The sequence below is a fragment of the Scyliorhinus torazame genome, chromosome 10 (assembly GCF_047496885.1).
Source record: "Scyliorhinus torazame isolate Kashiwa2021f chromosome 10, sScyTor2.1, whole genome shotgun sequence".
Classification (NCBI taxonomy): Eukaryota; Metazoa; Chordata; class Chondrichthyes; order Carcharhiniformes; family Scyliorhinidae; genus Scyliorhinus; species Scyliorhinus torazame.
Window position 1 is genome coordinate 156,145,343 of NC_092716.1, and position 19,135 is coordinate 156,164,477.

The 19,135-nt window shown below is 50.1% G+C and overlaps 1 protein-coding gene across 2 annotated transcripts in view; it reads left to right on the plus strand.

Moving 5' to 3' along the window:
* The window catches only part of creb3l1 (cAMP responsive element binding protein 3-like 1), a 335,084-nt gene that overhangs the window by 21,319 nt on the left and 294,630 nt on the right, over nucleotides 1-19,135 (plus strand). Inside the window, exon 1 of one of the 2 annotated variants that reach the window (XM_072518859.1) lies at nucleotides 13,499-13,564. The exons of the other annotated variant lie outside the window; for it this stretch is intronic. Coding sequence (XP_072374960.1) covers nucleotides 13,514-13,564 — 51 coding nt within the window. The 5' untranslated portion in view covers nucleotides 13,499-13,513. Of the gene's footprint in view, nucleotides 1-13,498; nucleotides 13,565-19,135 lie in introns of those variants that run through there. 2 annotated transcript variants of the gene reach the window in all.

Below are 19,135 nucleotides of genomic sequence, written 5' to 3' on the forward strand. Positions count from 1 at the left end.
CATAATGATTTCAGAAGGTATTTGTTTAGCTGATAATTGGACAGACCATGGCTTGTGTTTTATGGTTGAAGTGAGATTCTGTAATGTTACTGCTATTAACTCCTGAATATCCATTATCCACCTGATAAAAAAGAAAGATCGCCTTTCTATGTAGCAATTGACCTTGTAGAATTCTTATCTCCGCTTGAGAGGTAGAAGTTCTAGGCCGTAGTGAACCACTACCCAGTTTGCATACAAGCTCACACAAACAGCAATGCGTTAAAGATCAGGGGCGAAATTCTCCCCCAACGGCGCAATGTCCGCCGACTGGCGCCAAAGACGGCGCCAATCAGACGGGCATCGCGCCGGCCCAAAGGTGCGGAATGCTCCGCATCTTTGGCGGCCTAGCCCCAACATTGAGGGGCTAGGGCGACGCCGGAGGGATTTCCGCCCCGCCAGCTGGCAGAAATGGCGTTTGTTGCCCCGCCAGCTGGCGCGGAAATGCGGCGCATGCGCGGGAGCGTCAGCCGCCGCTGAAAGTTCCCCGCGCATGCGCAGTGGGGAGAGTCTCTTCCGCCTCCGCCATGGTGGAGGCTGTAGCGGAGGCGGAAGGGAAAGAGTGCCCCCACAGCACAGGCCCGCCCGCGGATCGGTGGGCCCCGATCGCGGGCCAGGCCACCGTGGGGGCACCCCCCGGGGTCAGATCGCCCCGCGCCCCCTCCCCCAGGACCCCGGAGCCCGCCCACGCCGCCTGGTTCCGCCGGTAAATACCAGGTTTGATTTACGCCGGCGGGACAGGCAATTTCTGGGCGGGACTTCGGCCCATCCGGGCCGGAGAATTGAACGGGGGGTCCCGCCAACCGGCGCGGCCCGATTCCCACCCCCGCCCAATCTCCGGTACCGGAGACTTCGGCGGGGGCGGGATTCAGGGCGGCCAACGGCCATTCTCCGTCCCGGCGGGGGGTCGGAGAATGACGCCCCAGATCATCTACTTTTTATGATGTTGATCTAAGGGTAAATATTGGTTTGAGCACCAGGGGATAACTTCCCTGATCCTCGTCAAAGTAGTGTCACGGGATCTTTTAATTCCACCTGAGAGGACAGATGTTGCCTCAGTTTAAAGTTTCAGCCAGAAGACGACACCTCCAACAGTCCTCCTGAATACTCCACTGGATTGTCAGCTCGGAGCGGGGTTTGAACCCTCAAAGCCTTGACAGAGAGGTGAGTGTATTCTGACTGTGTTACCGGGGATACCTGTCAGATAAGGGTACAGTCCTAAACGACCCTCTTATGGACTGATCTGATCTCCTCACGAAACTTCTCTACTAAGTAGTACCACGCTCAATGCCTGTGTCTATGTATTTACATTGAGTATTTTATGTTTGCCCTGTTATGTATCTTTTTTCCATGAATGGAATGATCTGTCTGAGCTTTACTCAGAACAGTACTTTTCACTGTACCTCAGTACACGTGACAATAAACAAATCCAAGTCCAGTCAGGCAGGCTTGTGGTGGTGATGGGGTTAACCAACCTCAGCAACAGGCAGCGTGTCAGAATATAAAGCTATATGATCCCAGCTGGCCTCGCACAGTCATTTCTGGCAAAGCCCTTATTAAATGCTGGAAACAGATGTTATATTAACTAAAGTCAGCAGCTCTTTAATATTCCACAAAGCTGTCAAAAAACCAATTTAGAGGAGGGGAAAGAAATCTCTTGGAGTAAACCTTGTTTATTTCTTCACTGAGAAAGCTCCAGCCATAACTATCTCGTCCCACCCACCAAGATCACAGGAGGGATGCGATCTAGGTGACTGTTCCTTGCTACCGTTTGCATTGTTAGCTTTGATTATTTCCAACATTTTTTTCACCATCTCCCCCTCTCTGGTCAGTAATCTGCTCACATCCTCCCACCTCAGTCAGGTTTAAAGAGGCGCCTCTACCCAGGTCATTACTTGGTTAGTTGCTGGAAGGTGTTGCTGGGAGGTGTCTTTGATTTGGCCGGCGGAAAGCCAGAGGTGGGGAAGGGGTTGACTCTCTATGACTTCCCCTCTTCCCTTGTGGGGAACCAGCTGACCCCACAACCTGGAGTACCAGCAAAGAGCTGATGGACAAGTTCGGAAGAGCTGACAACTCAAGATCGGCACCGGCCAGTGAAAACAAGATGTTACCCTCTCCCGACTGCCATCGCCACCACCAACGTCACCATAGCAACTTACGTTGATGTAATGTCCTTAACTGTGAAAGACACTCCAAGTCACTTTAGAGAAGTGTAATCAAAAGACTGGATGGGACTATAGGCCTGGTCAAAGACACTCTGTGAGGCACGTTTTCAATCTGCGGAGTTTTGCAATGCTCGCTCTTCCCGCCGCGGGCGGTCCCCTTTGGTGGGACTGGAAGATCCTGCCAACAGGAAGGGCTGGAAAATCCTGCCCATGGTCTTTGGGAGATTTATAAAGAAGGAGAGGGAGGTGAAGACACAGATGTGATTGGGAGGAAATCTCAGAGAATGGTATTTAGGCAGCTGTCAGCGTGGCTGCCAATCCTGAGGGAGCTAGGAGGGAGGATGGAGAGTTCATTGGTGGTTGTGCGGGGGGTGGGGGGCTGGAGGGACAATGGGTGGAATTTCAAAACTCTTCCTGTCGGCAGGATCTCCTGGTGCTGCCGAAATTCATGGTGCTTTGAACGGCTCGCTGCATTTTGTGGCCCTCTCCCCATCACAATGGGTCTGTATAATCCTGCCCAATGAGTCTGAGCAATAAATGCAGCCTTGCCAGGACCACTTTATAATAAAGAATTCTCTTCTTTCTTTCATTGCCAACCCTCCCATCGGTCACAGCTGTCACTCTCCTCATCCCTCCTTTCTCTGTTCCTTATAGGGACTGGGTTAGCACACTGGGCTAAATCACTGGCTTTTAAAGCAGACCAAGGCAGGCCAGCAGCACGGTTCGATTCCCGTACCAGCCTCCCCAAACAGGCACCGGAATGTGGCGACTAGGGGCTTTTCACAGTAACTTCATTTGAAGCCTACTTGTGACAATAAGCGATTTTCATTTCATTTCATGGCTGTCTCTGTGTGCCCATGCTGATGGCTCTTTTATACACTACTGAATCAGATTCGAATTTTCCCTGGAGCCGTACTAGCCCACACTCCGGAGCGATGATGGGCTTTACCATTGCTACCCTGAAGGACGTGCACTTCATTCATCATTTTTCTTCCTCTTTCCCCCCCCCCCCCCCACCGCTCACATTCCTCTCTATCCCTATCGCTACCATATCTCTTTATCTACTGTCCTATCTCATCCATCCCCATTTTCTTTAATTCCCTATCGACCACTCCATCACATCCATCCCCATATCCCATTTCCCTTAATCCCCCATCTACTTCCTCATCCGCTTTCCACCCATCCTACCCTATCCCTACCAACATGCCTGCCCCCTCTCTTCCCATTCTTCCTCCGACTCCTCATCCCAGTCTCTCTCCATTCTCCCTATCCCTCCTTCAAATTCCCAACTATCTCCCTCATCACCCCACGTCATTGGAGTTCTGTATTCCATTGATTTCAGCAGCATACTCTGCGATAAATTGATGAACTTCTAACCCGAGACAAATCTGATAACTCCACAATATTTAACTGCACAACCTGCCCGACCAATGGTAAAGTCGTCACATCTGTTCGACAGTTTCTGAGCTCCCTGTCTCTCATTCCTCCATCTGATATCCTGCCGGTCTTGCCTCTCTCTCGAACTTCTGTCGGTTTTGCTTTCGTTTCCTCTGTCTGGTTTATTTTTGTTTTCTACTCTATTTCTATCGTTTCCCCCAGTTTAGTTTTAAACTGCTTCTTCAATTCAGGGTTTGCGGGTTGTTTCCGCCCCACGCATAAAGCCCATGAGAAGCTGATGCAATCTGCACTGAAAATGTAAATCAGAGCTGAATTTTTTTAAATGCTACACGGGGCAGAGAGGAAACAAAAATGAAAAATATATATCACCTTTCTAGGACCCCAGACTTCCCAAAGCACTTAACAAGCAAGGAAGTACTTTTAAAAGTAACCACCATTGTAATATATGCAACATGGCAGTCAATTTGTACACAGCAAGTTCCCACAAAAAGCAATGTGATAATGACCAGATAATCTGTTTCTGTGACATTAATTGAGGAGTAAATATTGGCTAAAGCACTGGAGTTAACTCCTGTTATTTTCCAAAATGGCTTCATGGGCTATTTTGTACCCACCTGAGTGGGCAGATGTGGTTTGGAAAGACGGTGGGCGGAATTCTACCCCCCCCCCCCCCACCGGGTGGGAGAATCGCCACGCCGCCCTGGCACCCACACACGATTCTCCCCCCCCCCCCCCAAACTGGCGCGGCGAGAATCACGGCTAGCCGCTGGGAGAATCACCGCTTGCCGTTTGTAACGGGCGAACGGCGATTCTCCGGTCCGGATGGGCTGAGCGGCCTGCCCAACAGCTTCCCGCTGGCACCGTCCACACCTGGTCGCTGCCGGCGGGAACAGTGCGGGAACGCTGGGGGGGGGGGCGGGGGCGGCGGCCTGTCGGGGGGGAGGGGGTCCTGCACTGGGGGCGGCCTCAAAAGGGGCCTGGCCCGTGATCGGTGCCCACTGATCGGCGGGCGGGCCGCCCTGCAGGTGGACCTCCTTTCCTCCGCCGCCTCGCAAGATCCATCCGACATCTTCCTGCAGGGCGGCCTCGGGGAGGACGGCAACCACGCATGCGCGGGTTGTCGTCGACCAAACTGCGCATGCGCGGGTGACGTCATTAATGCGGCACCGGCCGCGTCATTTACACGCCGCCGCTTTTACGCGGCGCCAAGGCCCGGCGTGCGTAAATGACGCGACGCCACTCCTCGCCCCCCGGGGGCAGGAGAAAAGGGGGCTGGGAGCGGGCTCCGACGCCGGAGTGAAACACTCCGGTTTTCACTCCGGCATCAGGACTTAGTCTCCCGATGGGAGAATTGCGCCCGGTATCTCTGACTGTGCAGCATTCCCTGCACTGGAGTGGGAGCCTGGAACTTTGCGTTCAAGTCCTGGAGTAGGAACCCAAACCAACAATCTTCTCACTCAGATGCTCCTAACCAAGCCATGGCTGATATAGAGAGGAAATGACAAAGATGTCCCAATTTTGAGTCAGGGACTAGCAGTCAGAAGATCTGAGAGAGTTTACTGCTGAAACCAAGATCAAAGAGAAAGATTCCAATCAGGTTAACATGCTCTCGTGGATGTGCAACCAGTGCTGACCCTGACCCTTTGAATATAAGTGGCGATGATGCACAGCTGTGTGCTTGTCATTCACTCTATAATTAGACGATCAGTGTACTAACATGAAAAGAAAATCAGCACCGAATATCAGATCATTGTTTCAAGGACTGGAATAGAGAATTGGCAGAGAAGCTAAATGATTACTTTGGGCGAAATTCTCCGTATCGGCACGATGTCCGCCGACTGGCGCCCAACCTTAAGGGGCTAGGCCCGCGCCGGACGAATTTCCGCCCCGCCAGCTGGCGCGGAAATGACATCTCCGGGCGGCGCATGCGCGGGAGCGTTAGCGGCCGCTGACGGCATTCCCGCGCATGCGCAGTGGAGGGAGTCTCTTCCACCTCCGCCATGGTGGAGACCGTGGCGAAGGCGGAAGGGAAAGCGTGCCCCCACGGCCCAGGCCCGCCCGTGGATCGGTGGGCCCTGATCGTGGGCCAGGCCACCGTGGGGGCACCCCCTGGGACCAGATCGCCCCGTGCCCCCCCCCAGGACCCCGGAGCCCGCCCGCGCCGCCTGGTCCCGCTGGTAAGAGAGGTGGTTTAATCTACGCTGGCGGGACAGGCATTTTAGCGGTGGGACTTCGGCCCATCCGGGCCGGAGAATCGCCGGGGGGGGGGGGCCCACCAAGCGGCACGGCGCGATTCCCGCCCCCGCCGAATACCCGGTGCCGGAGAATTCGGCAACCGGCGGGGCCAGGATTCAGGCCAGCCCCCGGCGATTCTCCGACCCGGCGGGGGGTCGGAGAATCTCGCCCCGAGTGTCTGTCTCCACTGAGGAAGAGACAGGAATCTCCCAGGGACGAAATTCTCCGGAAACGGCGCGATGTCCACCGACTGGCGCCCAAAACAGCGCAAATCAGTCGGGCATAGCGCCGCCCCAAAGGTGCGGAATGCTCAGCATCTTTGGGTGCCGAGCCCCAACCTTAAGGGGCTAGGTCAGCGCCGGATGAATATCCGCCCCGCCAGCTGGCGGAAAAGGCCTTTGGTGCCCCGCCAGCTGGCGCGGAAATGACATCTCCGGGCGGTGCATGCGCGGGAGCGTTAGTGGCCGCTGACGGCAGTCCCGCGCATGCGCAGTGGAGGGAGTCTCTTCCGCCTCCGCCATGGTGGAGACCGTGGCGAAGACGGAAGGAAAAGAGTGCCCCCATGGCACAGGCCCGCCCGCGGATCGGTGGGCCCCGATCGCGGGCCAGGCCACCGTGGGGGCACCCCCCGGGACCAGATCACCCTGCGCCGCCCCCCCAGGACCCCGGAGCCCGCCCGCGCCGCCTTGTCCCGCCGGTAAGGTAGGTGGTTTAATCTACGCCGGCGGGACAGGCATTTTAGCGGCGGGACTTTGGCCCATCTGAGCCGGAGAATCGCGTGGGGGGGGCCCGCCAACCGGCGCGGCGCGATTCCCATCCCCGCCGAATATCCGGTGCCGGAGACTGGTGTGAATGCCGCCCCCGGCGATTCTCCGACCCGGCCCGGGGGGGGGTCGGAGAATCTCGCCCCAAGTGTCTGTTTCCACTGAGGAAGAGACAGGGGGCGTCATTCTCCGACCCCCGCCGGGTCGGAGAATGGCCGTTGGCCGCCCTGAAGCCCGCCCCCGCCGAAGTCTCCGGTACCTGGATGGGCCGAAGTCCCGCCCAGAAATTGCCTGTCCCGCCGGCGTAAATCAAAGCTGGTATTTACCGGCAGGACCAGGCGGCGTGTGCGGGCTCTGGGGTCCTGGGGGGGCGCGGGGCGATCTGACCCCGGGGGTGCCCCCACGGTGGCCTGGCCTGCGATCGGGGCCCACAGATCCGCGGGTCGGCCTGTGCCGTGGGGGCACTCTTTCCCTTCCGCTTCCGCCACGGCCTCCACCATGGCGGAGGCAGAAGAGACTCTCCCCACTGCGCATGCGCGGGAAACTCAGCGGCCACTGACGCTCCCGCGCATGCGCCGCATTTCCGCGCCAGCTGGCGGGGCAACAAACGCCATTTCCGCCAGCTGGCATGGCAACAAACGCCATTTCCGCCAGCTGGCATGGCAACAAACGCCATTTCCGCCAGCTGGCGGGGCGGAAATCCCTCCGGCGCCGGCCTAGCCCCTCAATGTTGGGGCTCTGCCCCTAAAGATGCAGAGCATTCCGCACCTTTGGGCCGGCGCGATGCCCGTCTGATTGGCACCGTTTTTGGCGCCAGTCGGCAGACATCGCGCCGTTGGGGGAGAATTTCGCCCAGGAATCTCCTAGAATTAGAGATCCAAGGGACTAGGGCGAATAAGGAATTGAAGGAAGTTTGTATTAGTAAGAAGCTTCTATTGAAGAAATTACTGGGACTGAAGGTCGATAATTCCCTGGGACTTGCTGACATACATCTCAGAGTGTTGAAAGAGGTAACGATGGTGACAGTGGATGCATTGGTGATCACCTTCCAAAATATTGCAAATCCTGGGATGGTTCCTGCAGATTGGAAGGTGTCAAATGTCACTCCACTATTTAAGAAAGGGACATTTGTAATAAGGAAAAGCTTTCGATTATAGCACTACATCTGTTACACTCTTTTTCTAACAGTAACAGAACAAGCACATTTTAACTGCGGCACGCAAATACCAAAGACATTTGTTTAAAACAGTCAGGCTAGGGCACTGTCCGTGTGGAGTTTGCACATTCTCCCTTGTGTCTGCGTGGGTCTCACCCCCACGACCCAAAAAGATGTGCAGGGTGGGTGAATTGGCCACACTAAATTGACCCTTAATGGGGGGGGGGGAAAAAAAATTGGATTCTCTAAATGTATTAAAAAAAACAGTCAGGCTCCAACGAAAAGAAAATTGGTTGAAAATTACTTGTGGTAGATGATTGCTTGCAGGTTATCAATGTAGAGGATACCTAATTAAGGGAGGACAAGTTTAAACTCTTACAGAGACAGCTGTGTAGGTATTTATCTAAACAGAATACCAATGTAAAAAGCCACAGGCCACAACAAATCACAGTCTGCTGCCTGCCACACTCATTACATAATCCAGATACTGACTGATTTCATTTATGTATCTTTGACTTGCACATACCTGTATTCAGCTGCTGTGAGTTGGCTTCCTCCCATCCACCACGCGTGTCATACCTGCATTCAATCTGAATCGAGCCATTAATAAGCCAAAGGAAGTTGGAAATGCAGCATATTCCTGGACTATATGGAGAAGCTTTGAGCAGCATGGAGCTGGAATCTTGATCGAAGTGACCATGGGATTTGAACTGCGACCAGTGCATTTATAAAAACACCGCTGTCTGTGTGTGATCCACGATATGACAAATTATCATGGGTGTATTAACCAGTGTATGAGACACGATCAAAGCTATGATCTACTGTGTAACACACTCCAAATTGTGTGTGATCCAGTGTATGACACATTCTTAACCATGTGTGATCTGGGGCGAAATTCTCCTACCCGCCCCGCCACATTTCTGCGCCGACCAGCCGGCGGGAGTCTCCGTAACACCGGCCGGTCAATGGGGTTTCCCATTGTGGGGCAGCCCCACGCCGTCGGGAAACCCCCGGGCGCCGGCAGAACGGAGACTCCCGCCGGCGGAGAATGACGCCCCTGGTGTGTAACACAGTCCGAACTGTGTGCTATCCACTATGACTCAATCCTATCTATAATCCATATTTAACTGTGTGATCCACTATGACACGCATCTAACTGTGTGCGATTAAGTGTACAATACAATGGTAGAAACATAGAAAATAGGAGCAGGAGGAGGGCATTCAGCTCTTCGAACCTGCTCCGCCATTCAATGTGATCATGGCTGGTCATCCAAGTCAGTAACATGTTCCTGTTTTTCCCCCATATCCTTTGACCCCCTTTGCCCCAACTCTTTCTTAAAAACATGCAATGTCTTGCCCTCAAGTTCTTTCTGTGGTAATGAATTCCGGAGCTTACCACTCTCTGGGTGAACAGATTTCCCAGTCCTAAATGGTTTACCCCTTATCCTTAGAGTGTGACCCCTGATTCTGGACTCTACCGTCATCGAGAACATCCTTCCTGCATCTACCCTGTCTAGTCCTGTCAGAATTTTATAGATTTCTATGAGATCCTCACACGCCTCTGAACTTCAGCGAAGATCGAAGATAATCCTAACCGACGCAATATCTCCTCATACATCAGTCCTGCCATCCCTGGAATCAGTCTGGTAAACATTCGCTGCACTCCCTCTATAGCAAGGACATCCTTCCTCAGATAACTGCACAGAATATTCCAAGTCTCACCAAGGCCCTGTACAATTGCAGCAAGGCATCGCTGCTCCTGTGCTCAAATCCTCTTGCTCTGATGGCCAACGTACCATTTGACTTCTTTACTACCTGCTGCACCTGTACCTACATTCAGTGACTGGTGTACGAGGACACCCATGTCTTATTGCACATTCCCCTCTCTCAATCTATAGCCATTCAGTTAATAATCTGCCTTCTTTATTTTGCTACCAAAAGTGGATAACCTCACATTTATCCACGTTATACTGCATCTGCCATACAATTGCCCACTCACTCAAATTGTCCAAATCACACTGAAGCATCTCTGTATCCTCCTCACAGCTCACCTCCCCCCTCCCCAAAAGCCCTGCTTTGTGTCATCTGTAAATCTGGAGATATTATATTTAGTTCACTCATCTAAATCATTAATGTATGTAGTGGATACCTGGGGTCCTAGCACTGATCCCTATGGTATCCCACTAGTCACCATCTGCCATTCAGAAAAAGACCCATTTATTCCTACTCTTTGCTTCCTGCCTGCTAACCAGTTTGCTATCCATCTCAATACACTAGCCCCAATCAAATGTGTTTTAATTTTATATGCTAATCTCTTATGTGGGACTTTTTTGAAAGCCTTCTGAAAGTCCAAACAAACCACAGCCACTGGTTCCCCCTCATCAACTCTATTAGTAGCATCCTTGAAGAATTCCAGAGATCTGTCAAGCATGATTTCCCTTTCTTAAATCCATGCTGACTCTGTCCAATCCTGCCACTGTTTACCAGGTGCTCCACTGTTAAATCCTTCACAGTGAACATTAGAATTTTCCCCACTACAAACGGCAGACTGGCTGGTCTATAACTCCTGTTTTCTCTTTACCTCCCTTTTTAAATAATGGTGTTACATTAGCTACTCTCCAATCTGTAGGAACGGTTCCAGGGTCTAACGAAACTTGGAAGATAGCCACTAATGCATCCACCATTTCTAGAGCCACTTCCTTAAGTACTCTGGGATGTAGATTATCAGTCCTTGGGGATTTATCAGCCTTCAATCTCATCAATTTCCCCAACATCATTTCCCTACTAATATTGATTTGCTTCAATTCCTCCCTTTTATTAAACCCTGTGTTCCCCAACATTTCCAGTATGTGTTTGTGTCCTCCTTTGTGAAGTCAGAACCAAGGTACGTATTTAGTTGGTCAGCCATTTCTTTGTTCCCCATTAAAAATTCCCCTGTTTCTAACTGTATGGGACCTACATTTGGCTTCACCAAATTTTTTCTCTTCACGTGCCTATAGAAGCTTTTACAGTCAGTTTTTATGTTCCCCGCAAGCTTACTCTCATATTCTATTTTTCCCTACTTAATCTCTGAGCCTATCTGAATTTCATATTTGAACAAGGCTTTATCGGTCCATTGCTTTTTTTGATTATTGATATGGGTGACAGTCACCTGGATGTTCAGCAAAGTAATAACATCTTCAGTGATGATCTTCAGTAAGGGCAGCATGGGAGCACAAGTGATTAGCACTGTGGCTTCACAGCGCCAGGGTCCTAAGTTCGATTCCCTGCTGGGTCACTGTCTGTGCAGAGTCTGCACCTTCTCCCTGTGTGTGCGTGGGTTTTCTCCGGGTGCTCCGGTTTCCTCCCACAGTCCAAAGACGTGCAGGTTAGGTGAACTGGACATGATAAATTGCCCTTAGTGACCCAAAAAATGTGAGGAGGGGTTATTGGGTTGCAGGGTTAGGGTGGAAGTGAGAGCTTAAGTGGGCCGGTACAAACTCGATGGGCCAAATGACCTCCTTCTGCACTGTATGTTCTATGACATGACAAAAGTGACAATTAGAGATATTGCAACAGGCAGACATAATGGTTGGCAATGAATTTCAGTGCTTTTCCTGTGAACAAACAATAAATTTAGAGTACCCAATTATTTTCTTTTCCAATTAAGGGGCAATTTAGCATGACCAATTCACTTAACCTGCACATCTTTCAGGGTTGTGGGGTGAGACCCATACAGACACGGGGAGACTGTGCAAACTCCACACGGACGGTGACCTGTGGCCAGGATTGAACCCGGGTCCTCACCAAACATTCTTGTCTATGACGCCATTTTCTCTTTATCCATCATGAAATTAACATTTACAGGCCGGAAAAGGCCATTTGGTGCATCATGTCCCACTGGCCAAAAAGTAGCCATCCAACCAAATCCCACTTCTGGCTCTTGGTCCATAGCCCTGTAAGTTACTGCATTTCAAGTGCATATATCCAATCACCATTTAAATGAGGGTTTCTGCCTCTTCCACCCTTTCAGGCAGTGAGGCCCAGATCCACACACCCCCTCGAGATGAAAATATTTTTACTTGAATCCTCTCGAAACCTTTGATCCCTTTTCAAAAATGAATGCTTCATAGGGATTAGAGCCACCCTATCCACTCTACCTACAGCCCTCATAATTTTGAACACTTCAGTTAGATTTTCCTTCAACCTCCTCTGTTCCAAAGATAACAACCCTAGGCGATTCAATCTTTCCTCATAACGAAAATCCTCCAGCCCAGCCAACGTGCTTATAAATCTCCTCTGTAACTTCTCGGACGGGATTCTCCGACCCCCCCGCCGGGTCGTAGAATCGGCGGGGGCTGAAGTGAATCCCGCCCCCGCCGGTTGTCGAATTCTCCGGCACCGGATATTCGGCGGGGGCGGGAATCGCGCCGCGCCGGTTGGCGGGCCCCCCCTGGCGATTCTCCGGCCCGGATGGGCCGAACACCCGCTGCTGGAATGCCTGGCCCGCCGGCGTGGATTAAACCACCTCTCTTACGGGCGGGACAAGGCGGCGCTGGCGGGCTCCGGGGTCCTGGGGGGGGGCGCGGGGCGAACTGGCCCCGGGGGGCCTGGCCCGCGATCGGGGCCCACTGATCCGCGGGCGGGCCTGTGCCGTGGGGGCACTCGTTTCCTTCCGCCTTCGCCATGGTCTCCACCATGGCGGAGGCAAAAGAGACCCCATCCAATGCGTATGCGCGGGGATGCCGTGAGCGGCCGCTGACGCTCCCGCGCATGCGCCGCCCAGCAAAGTCAGTTTTGCGCCAACTGGCGGGGCACCAAAGGCCTTTCCCGCCAGCTGGCGGGGCGGAAATCAGTCCGGCGTGGGCCTAGCCCCTCAAGGTTAGGGCTCGGCCGCTCAAGATGCGGAGGATTCCGCACCTTTGGGGCGGCGCGATGCCGGACTGATTCGCACCGTTTTTGGCGCCGGTCGGCGGACATCGCGCCGATTGCGGAGCATTCGAGTGCAATTGCATTTTTCATACGTGTGGTTACCAGAACGCCACACAGTACTCCAGCTGTGCTGTTGTAAATGTCCAGCATAACCTCCCAGTCATTCTATACCTTGGCTACCAAAGGCAAGTGTCCCGTATGTTTTCTTGACCACCTTATTTACCTGCCCAGTCATATTCAGGACTTCCTCACAGGGGGACTGGAGAAGGGGGTAGTGTCGGCGGTTTACGGGGCTATTTTGGAAGAGGAGAAGGCACCACTGGAAGGGATCAAGGCAAAGTGGGAGGAAGAGTTGGGAGAGGGTATGGAGGAGGGGTTCTGGTGTGAATGAAAATGAAAATCGCTTATTGTCACAAGTAGGCTTCAAATGAAGTTACTGTGAAAAGCCCCTAGTCACCACATTCCGGCGCCTGTTCGGGGAGGCTGGTACAGGAATCAAACCGTGCTGCTGGCCTGACTTGGTCTGCTTTCAAAGCCAGCGATTTAGCCCTGTGCTAAACCAGCCCCTTTTCAGAAATGAGCCTCAACACAGCTTTGATGCTTCTGTAGTTGCATCCAGAGGCCAGCAGGGGTTACTCTGAGCTGCAGTGCATGGAAAATTGAGCACTCACCTGCACGCCTGAGGTGTTCCAGAGAGTGAACGCCTCCACCTCGTGCACAAGGCTGGGGCTGGTACAGCTGAAGGTGGTATATAAAGCACACCTCACAAGGGCGAGGATGAGCCGGCGCTTTGAGGAGGTAGAAGATGTGTGTGAAGTGTGCGGGGGGGACCCGCAAACCACGTTCATATGTTTTGGTCCTGTCCAAAGCTGGAGGGTTACTGGAAGGAGGTTTTTCAGGTAATCTCGAAAGTGGTGCACGTCAAACTGGACCCGGGCCTTCGGGAGGCCATATTCGGGGTGTCGGACCAGCCGGGGTTGGAAACGGGTGAGGGGGCAGATGTTGTAACCTTCGCTTTGTTGATCACCAGAAGGGGGATCCTGTTGGGATGGAGATCAACCTCTCCACCCTGTGCCCTGGCTTGGCGTGGGGACCTGCTGGAATTCTTGACTCTTGAGAAGGTTAAGTTTGAACTGAGGGGAAGGATGGAGGTGTTCTACAATTCATGTGCGTTATTTATTATGCACATCGAACATTGGCGGGGGGGGGGGGGGGCGGTTGGGAGGGTTGGGGGCGGAGGACAGTATGTGTTAATAGTGACTATGGCTGATTCCTGATTCCTTTTTGTTATTTGTTTATGTTAACGTGCGGGCTAATGTTTGGGGGTTGGTGGGAGGATAGGATTGTTATTATTGATGTGGGGATTGACATTGCATTAGTTACTGATTATTGTTTATCATTGGGTGCAAATTTGGGAGAAAACATGAAAAAGGAGGAGAATAAAAATATATATTTTTTTTAATTCAGGAGTTCCTCGACATTTCTCACTATTCTACCAATCACTGTCTATTCCATTGCTTTGTTTGCCTTCTCCAAATGAATTACCTAACAATTCTCCAGATTGGACTCCAGTTGCGACTGTTCAGCTCACCTGACTGGTACATTGCTATTTTCCTGCAGTCTACAGTTTTCTTCTTTTACATCAACCAATGTACCTACATCGGCCAATTTTAGTATACCCTGCATTATTACTGAAGATTTTGTCAAGGCCGAGTAATGTTGGGGTATTTTACACTGTCTGGATACTTACAGAGGGAAAAAAAGACCCACATTTACATACTGTCTTTCATAACACCGCAAAGTGCTTTGCCAAGCAATCGGGTCATTTACTTCCACCGCATAGAAAGATGGGACCCTGGTTTAACAATCCATCCAAAATATGGCATATCTGACACCACAGCCCGGTCAGCCCAGATTTCCCTCCCAAAACCCCTGGAAATAGGATTTATACCCCCCACTTCCTGGCACAGAGATAAGAGGACCAGCAAGGGCCACTGAATTAATGACTTTACTGAAGGTAAACCCTATTTCATAGAGTGCTTCTTTAAGTAATGTCCACATTAGCTGCTTGTATAAGCACCAGTATCTGAAGCTATGTGCATGCCTGTTAGCTGTGAATCCCAGAACGCATGCAAGGGGAAGGCTAGGTGATGAGAGGAGTGAACAGTTCTCCTGTTTCAATGTTGTCAAATATACCTTAACATTTCTGAATCTTGCTGCCATAATGCTGAGGTTAGATGGATTAGCTATTTAGTTCCATTAGTTGACCCACTGTGTTTGTCTTCGCAAGTGGTCAGGTCAGGCTGACCTGCGCACCTGGTACATTGATTCCACAGGGCTACATGTTCTGTACCTCTGAAGCTGTACATCAGGGTTAAAGCCCAGCCGAGTGCCGAGACTTTATCACTTTGTTGGACCCAAATATAATCTTGATTCGTGTCACAAGTAGGCTTACATTAACACTGCAATGAAGTTACTGTGCAAATCCCCTAGTCGCCACACTCCTGTGCCTGTTTGAGTACACAGAGGGAGAATTCAGAGTGTCCAATTCACCTAACAAGTGGGAGGAAACCTTGTACTTGGAGGAAACCCACGCAGACACGGGGAGAACATGAAGACTCTGCACAGACAGTGACCAAAGCCGGGAATCGAACCCGGGTCCCTGGCACTGTGAAGCAACAGTGCTAACCACTGTACTACCTCGCCACCCAATATTATTAATAATTTTTATTATTGTCACAACTATGCTTACACTGCAATGAAGTTACTGTGAAACTCCCCTCAGCACTCTCCCCTCAGCCCTTTCCCGTCAGCCCTTTCCCCTCAGCACTCTCCCCTCAGCCCTCTCCCCTCAGCACTCTCCCCTCAAGCAGCACTTGGTGGCAATATGATAGGGGAAGAAGTGATTGGGATGAGCTGAAGGTAATTGAGTGTGGAAAATTGGACATCGGCCAGGAAAATGTTGGAAAAGTCAAATGTGAAATTGACAGCTATGGATAAGGATGTAATATAAAACCCAGATTAGGTATTCTCACATAGAAATTATTCTATGATTCTATTGGCAAATGGGGTTAGCTTAGATGGGTTTTTTGATTGGCATGGACCAGTTGGGCTGAAGGGCCTGTCTCCTTGCCGTAGATTCTATGATTCTAAATATTTCAGTGCTGTAAGCATTGGCAACAAACGTTTTACAATGGGATTTTCTGGTCCCGTCAAGTCAATGGGCTTGTTGCAATTTCTGATCCATTGAATCCATAGAACCCCTGGAGTCCAATCGACCCATCAAGTCTGCACCAACCCTCAGAAGGAGCACACTACCTAGACCCACTCCCACACCCTATCCTCGTAACCCCACCTAACCCTGGACACTAAGGGGCAATTTAGCATGGCCAATACACCTAATCTGCACGTCTTTGGATTGTGGGAGGAAACCAGAGCATCCAGAGGAAACCCACGCAGATACGGGGTTTTATAACGTGCCCCGATCCTATTGGCTGGGGACATTTGGTTAGCCCATATTTCTGGGGAAGAAGAGTTCCCCCAATGAGGGGGGGATAGCAAACACTAATAGTTGCAGCTGTATAAATAAAGCTGGCCAGTGTGGTACCTGTAATGTTCTTGTCGGATAGTCTGATTTATATTACAAGAACACTTGTAGCTAAAGCTATAAATGAATTTAAGGAACCAAGCCAGGTAGCACGGTAGCACAGTGGTTATCAGGTTGCTTCACAGCTCCAGGGTCCCAGATTCGATTCCCGGCTTGGGTCACTGACTGTGCGGAGTCTGCACATTCTCCCCGTGTTTGAGTGGGTTTCCTCCCACAGTCCAAAGATGTGCAGGTTAGGTGGATTGGCCATGATAAATTGCACTTAGTATCTAAAAAAAGTTAGGTGGGGTTGCTGGGTTATCGGGATGGGGTGGAGGTGTGGGCTTGGAAAGGGTACGTTCCAAGGCCGGTGCAGACTCGATGGGCCGTATAACCTCCTTCTGCACAGTAAATTCTATGATTCTATGATTGTATGATTTACTAACGTGAACTGTGGGTAAACTATAGACAAAATGACAGATGAATAACAGTAAGACCATGCACAAGCAACCTGTCCCCAGCTCCCCCCAGCCAGTCTGAGGGGTCGCCTGACTCTAACATTCTGTTATATACTAATGACACTCCTAGTGGTCGGTTGGTGGATTACAAGACAACCATGGTACCACTACAGTACCGGCTAGGGAAGAAATCAGTGGTGAACTACTGCTACTCGGTACGTATTGTTGTAACTAAAGTTACTTTATGTTTGACTCTACAAACTGTACTGGATTCTTCATGGTCCTCACAAAATGGGGGAAATGTGCAAACTGCACACAGACAGTCACCCAAGGTCGGAATTGAACATATGGCCCTGGTGCTTATAGCCTGCAGTGCTTAGCACTGTTCCGCCTTCTCCCATTGGCCCTGCTCTCATTGGCCCTTCTCCAATTGCGACCAGGCAGTCAACCTCCGTCTCCCAATAGTGCTCTCCCAACATTCTGTATGTTATCATGGTAATGGAGGCACTGGGGTATACACATGAAATTCCATAACCTGTCTTTGCCCATGCTGACTGACACCCTGTATATTATATATACTGAGTGGCAGGCTGTGTAAGATATATACTGATTGGCAGGCTGTGTATTATATATACTGACTGGCAGGCTGTGTATTATAGAAACTGACTGGCAGGCTGTGTAATATATATACTGATTGGCAGGCTGTGTATTATATATACTGACTGGCAGGCTGTGTATTATATATACTGATTGGCAGGCTGTGTAATATATATACTGATTGGCAGGCTGTGTAATATATATACTGACTGGCAGGCTGTGTATTATATATACTGATTGGCAGGCTGTGTATTATATATACTGACTGGCAGGCTGTGTATTATATATACTGATTGGCAGGCTGTGTATTATATATACTGACTGGCAGGCTGTGTATTATATATACTGATTGGCAGGCTGTGTATTATATATACTGACTGGCAGGCTGTGTATTATATATACTGATTGGCAGGCTGTATATTATATATACTGACTGGCAGGCTGTGTATTATATATACTGATTGGCAGGCTGTGTATTATATATACTGATTGGCAGGCTGTGTATTATATATACTGACTGGCAGGCTGTGTAATATATATACTGACTGGCAGGCAGTGTATTATATATACTGACTGGCAGGCTGTGTATTATATATACTGATTGGCAGGCTGTGTAATATATATACTGATTGGCAGGCTGTGTATTATATATACTGACTGGCAGGCTGTGTATTATATATATTGATTGGCAGGCTGTGTATTATATATACTGACTGGCAGGCTGTGTATTATATATACTGACTGGCAGGCTGTGTATTATATATACTGACTGGCAGGCTGTGTATTATGTATACTGACTGGCATGCTGTGTATTATATATACTGACTGGCAGGCTGTGTATTATATATACTGATTGGCAGGCTGTGTATTATATATACTGACTGGCAGGCTGTGTATTATATATACTGATTGGCAGGCTGCGTATTATATATACTGACTGGCAGGCTGTGCATTATATATACTGACTGGCAGGCTGTGTATTATATATACTGATTGGCAGGCTGCGTATTATATATACTGACTGGCAGGCTGTGCATTATATATACTGACTGGCAGGCTGTGTATTATATATACTGACTGGCAGGCTGTGTACTATATATACTGACTGGCAGGCTGTGTATTATATATACTGATTGGCAGGCTGTGTATTATATATACTGACTGGCAGGCTGTGTATTATTTATACTGACTGGCAGGCTGTGTATTATATATACTGATTGGCAGGCTGTGTATTATATATACTGACTGGCAGGCTGTGTATTATATATACTGATTGGCAGGCTGTGTATTATATATACTGACTGGCAGACTGTGTATTATATATACTGACTGGCAGGCTGTGTATTATATATACTGACTGGCAGGCTGTGTATTATATATACTGATTGGCAGGCTGTGTATTATATATACTGATTGGCAGGCTGTGTATTATATATACTGACTGGCAGGTTGTGTATTATATATACTGATTGGCAGGCTGTGTATTATATATACTGACTGGCAGGCTGTGTATTATATATACTGATTGGCAGGCTGTGTATTATATATACTGATTGGCAGGCTGTGTATTATATATACTGATTGGCAGGCTGTGTATTATATATACTGACTGGCAGGCTGTGTATTATATATACTGATTGGCAGGCTGTGTATTATATGTACTGATTGGCAGGCTGTGTATTATATATACTGACTGGCAGGCTGTGTATTATATATACTGATTGGCAGGCTGTGTATTATATATACTGACTGGCAGGCTGTGTATTATATATACTGATTGGCAGGCTGTGTATTATATATACTGATTGGCAGGCTGTGTATTATATATA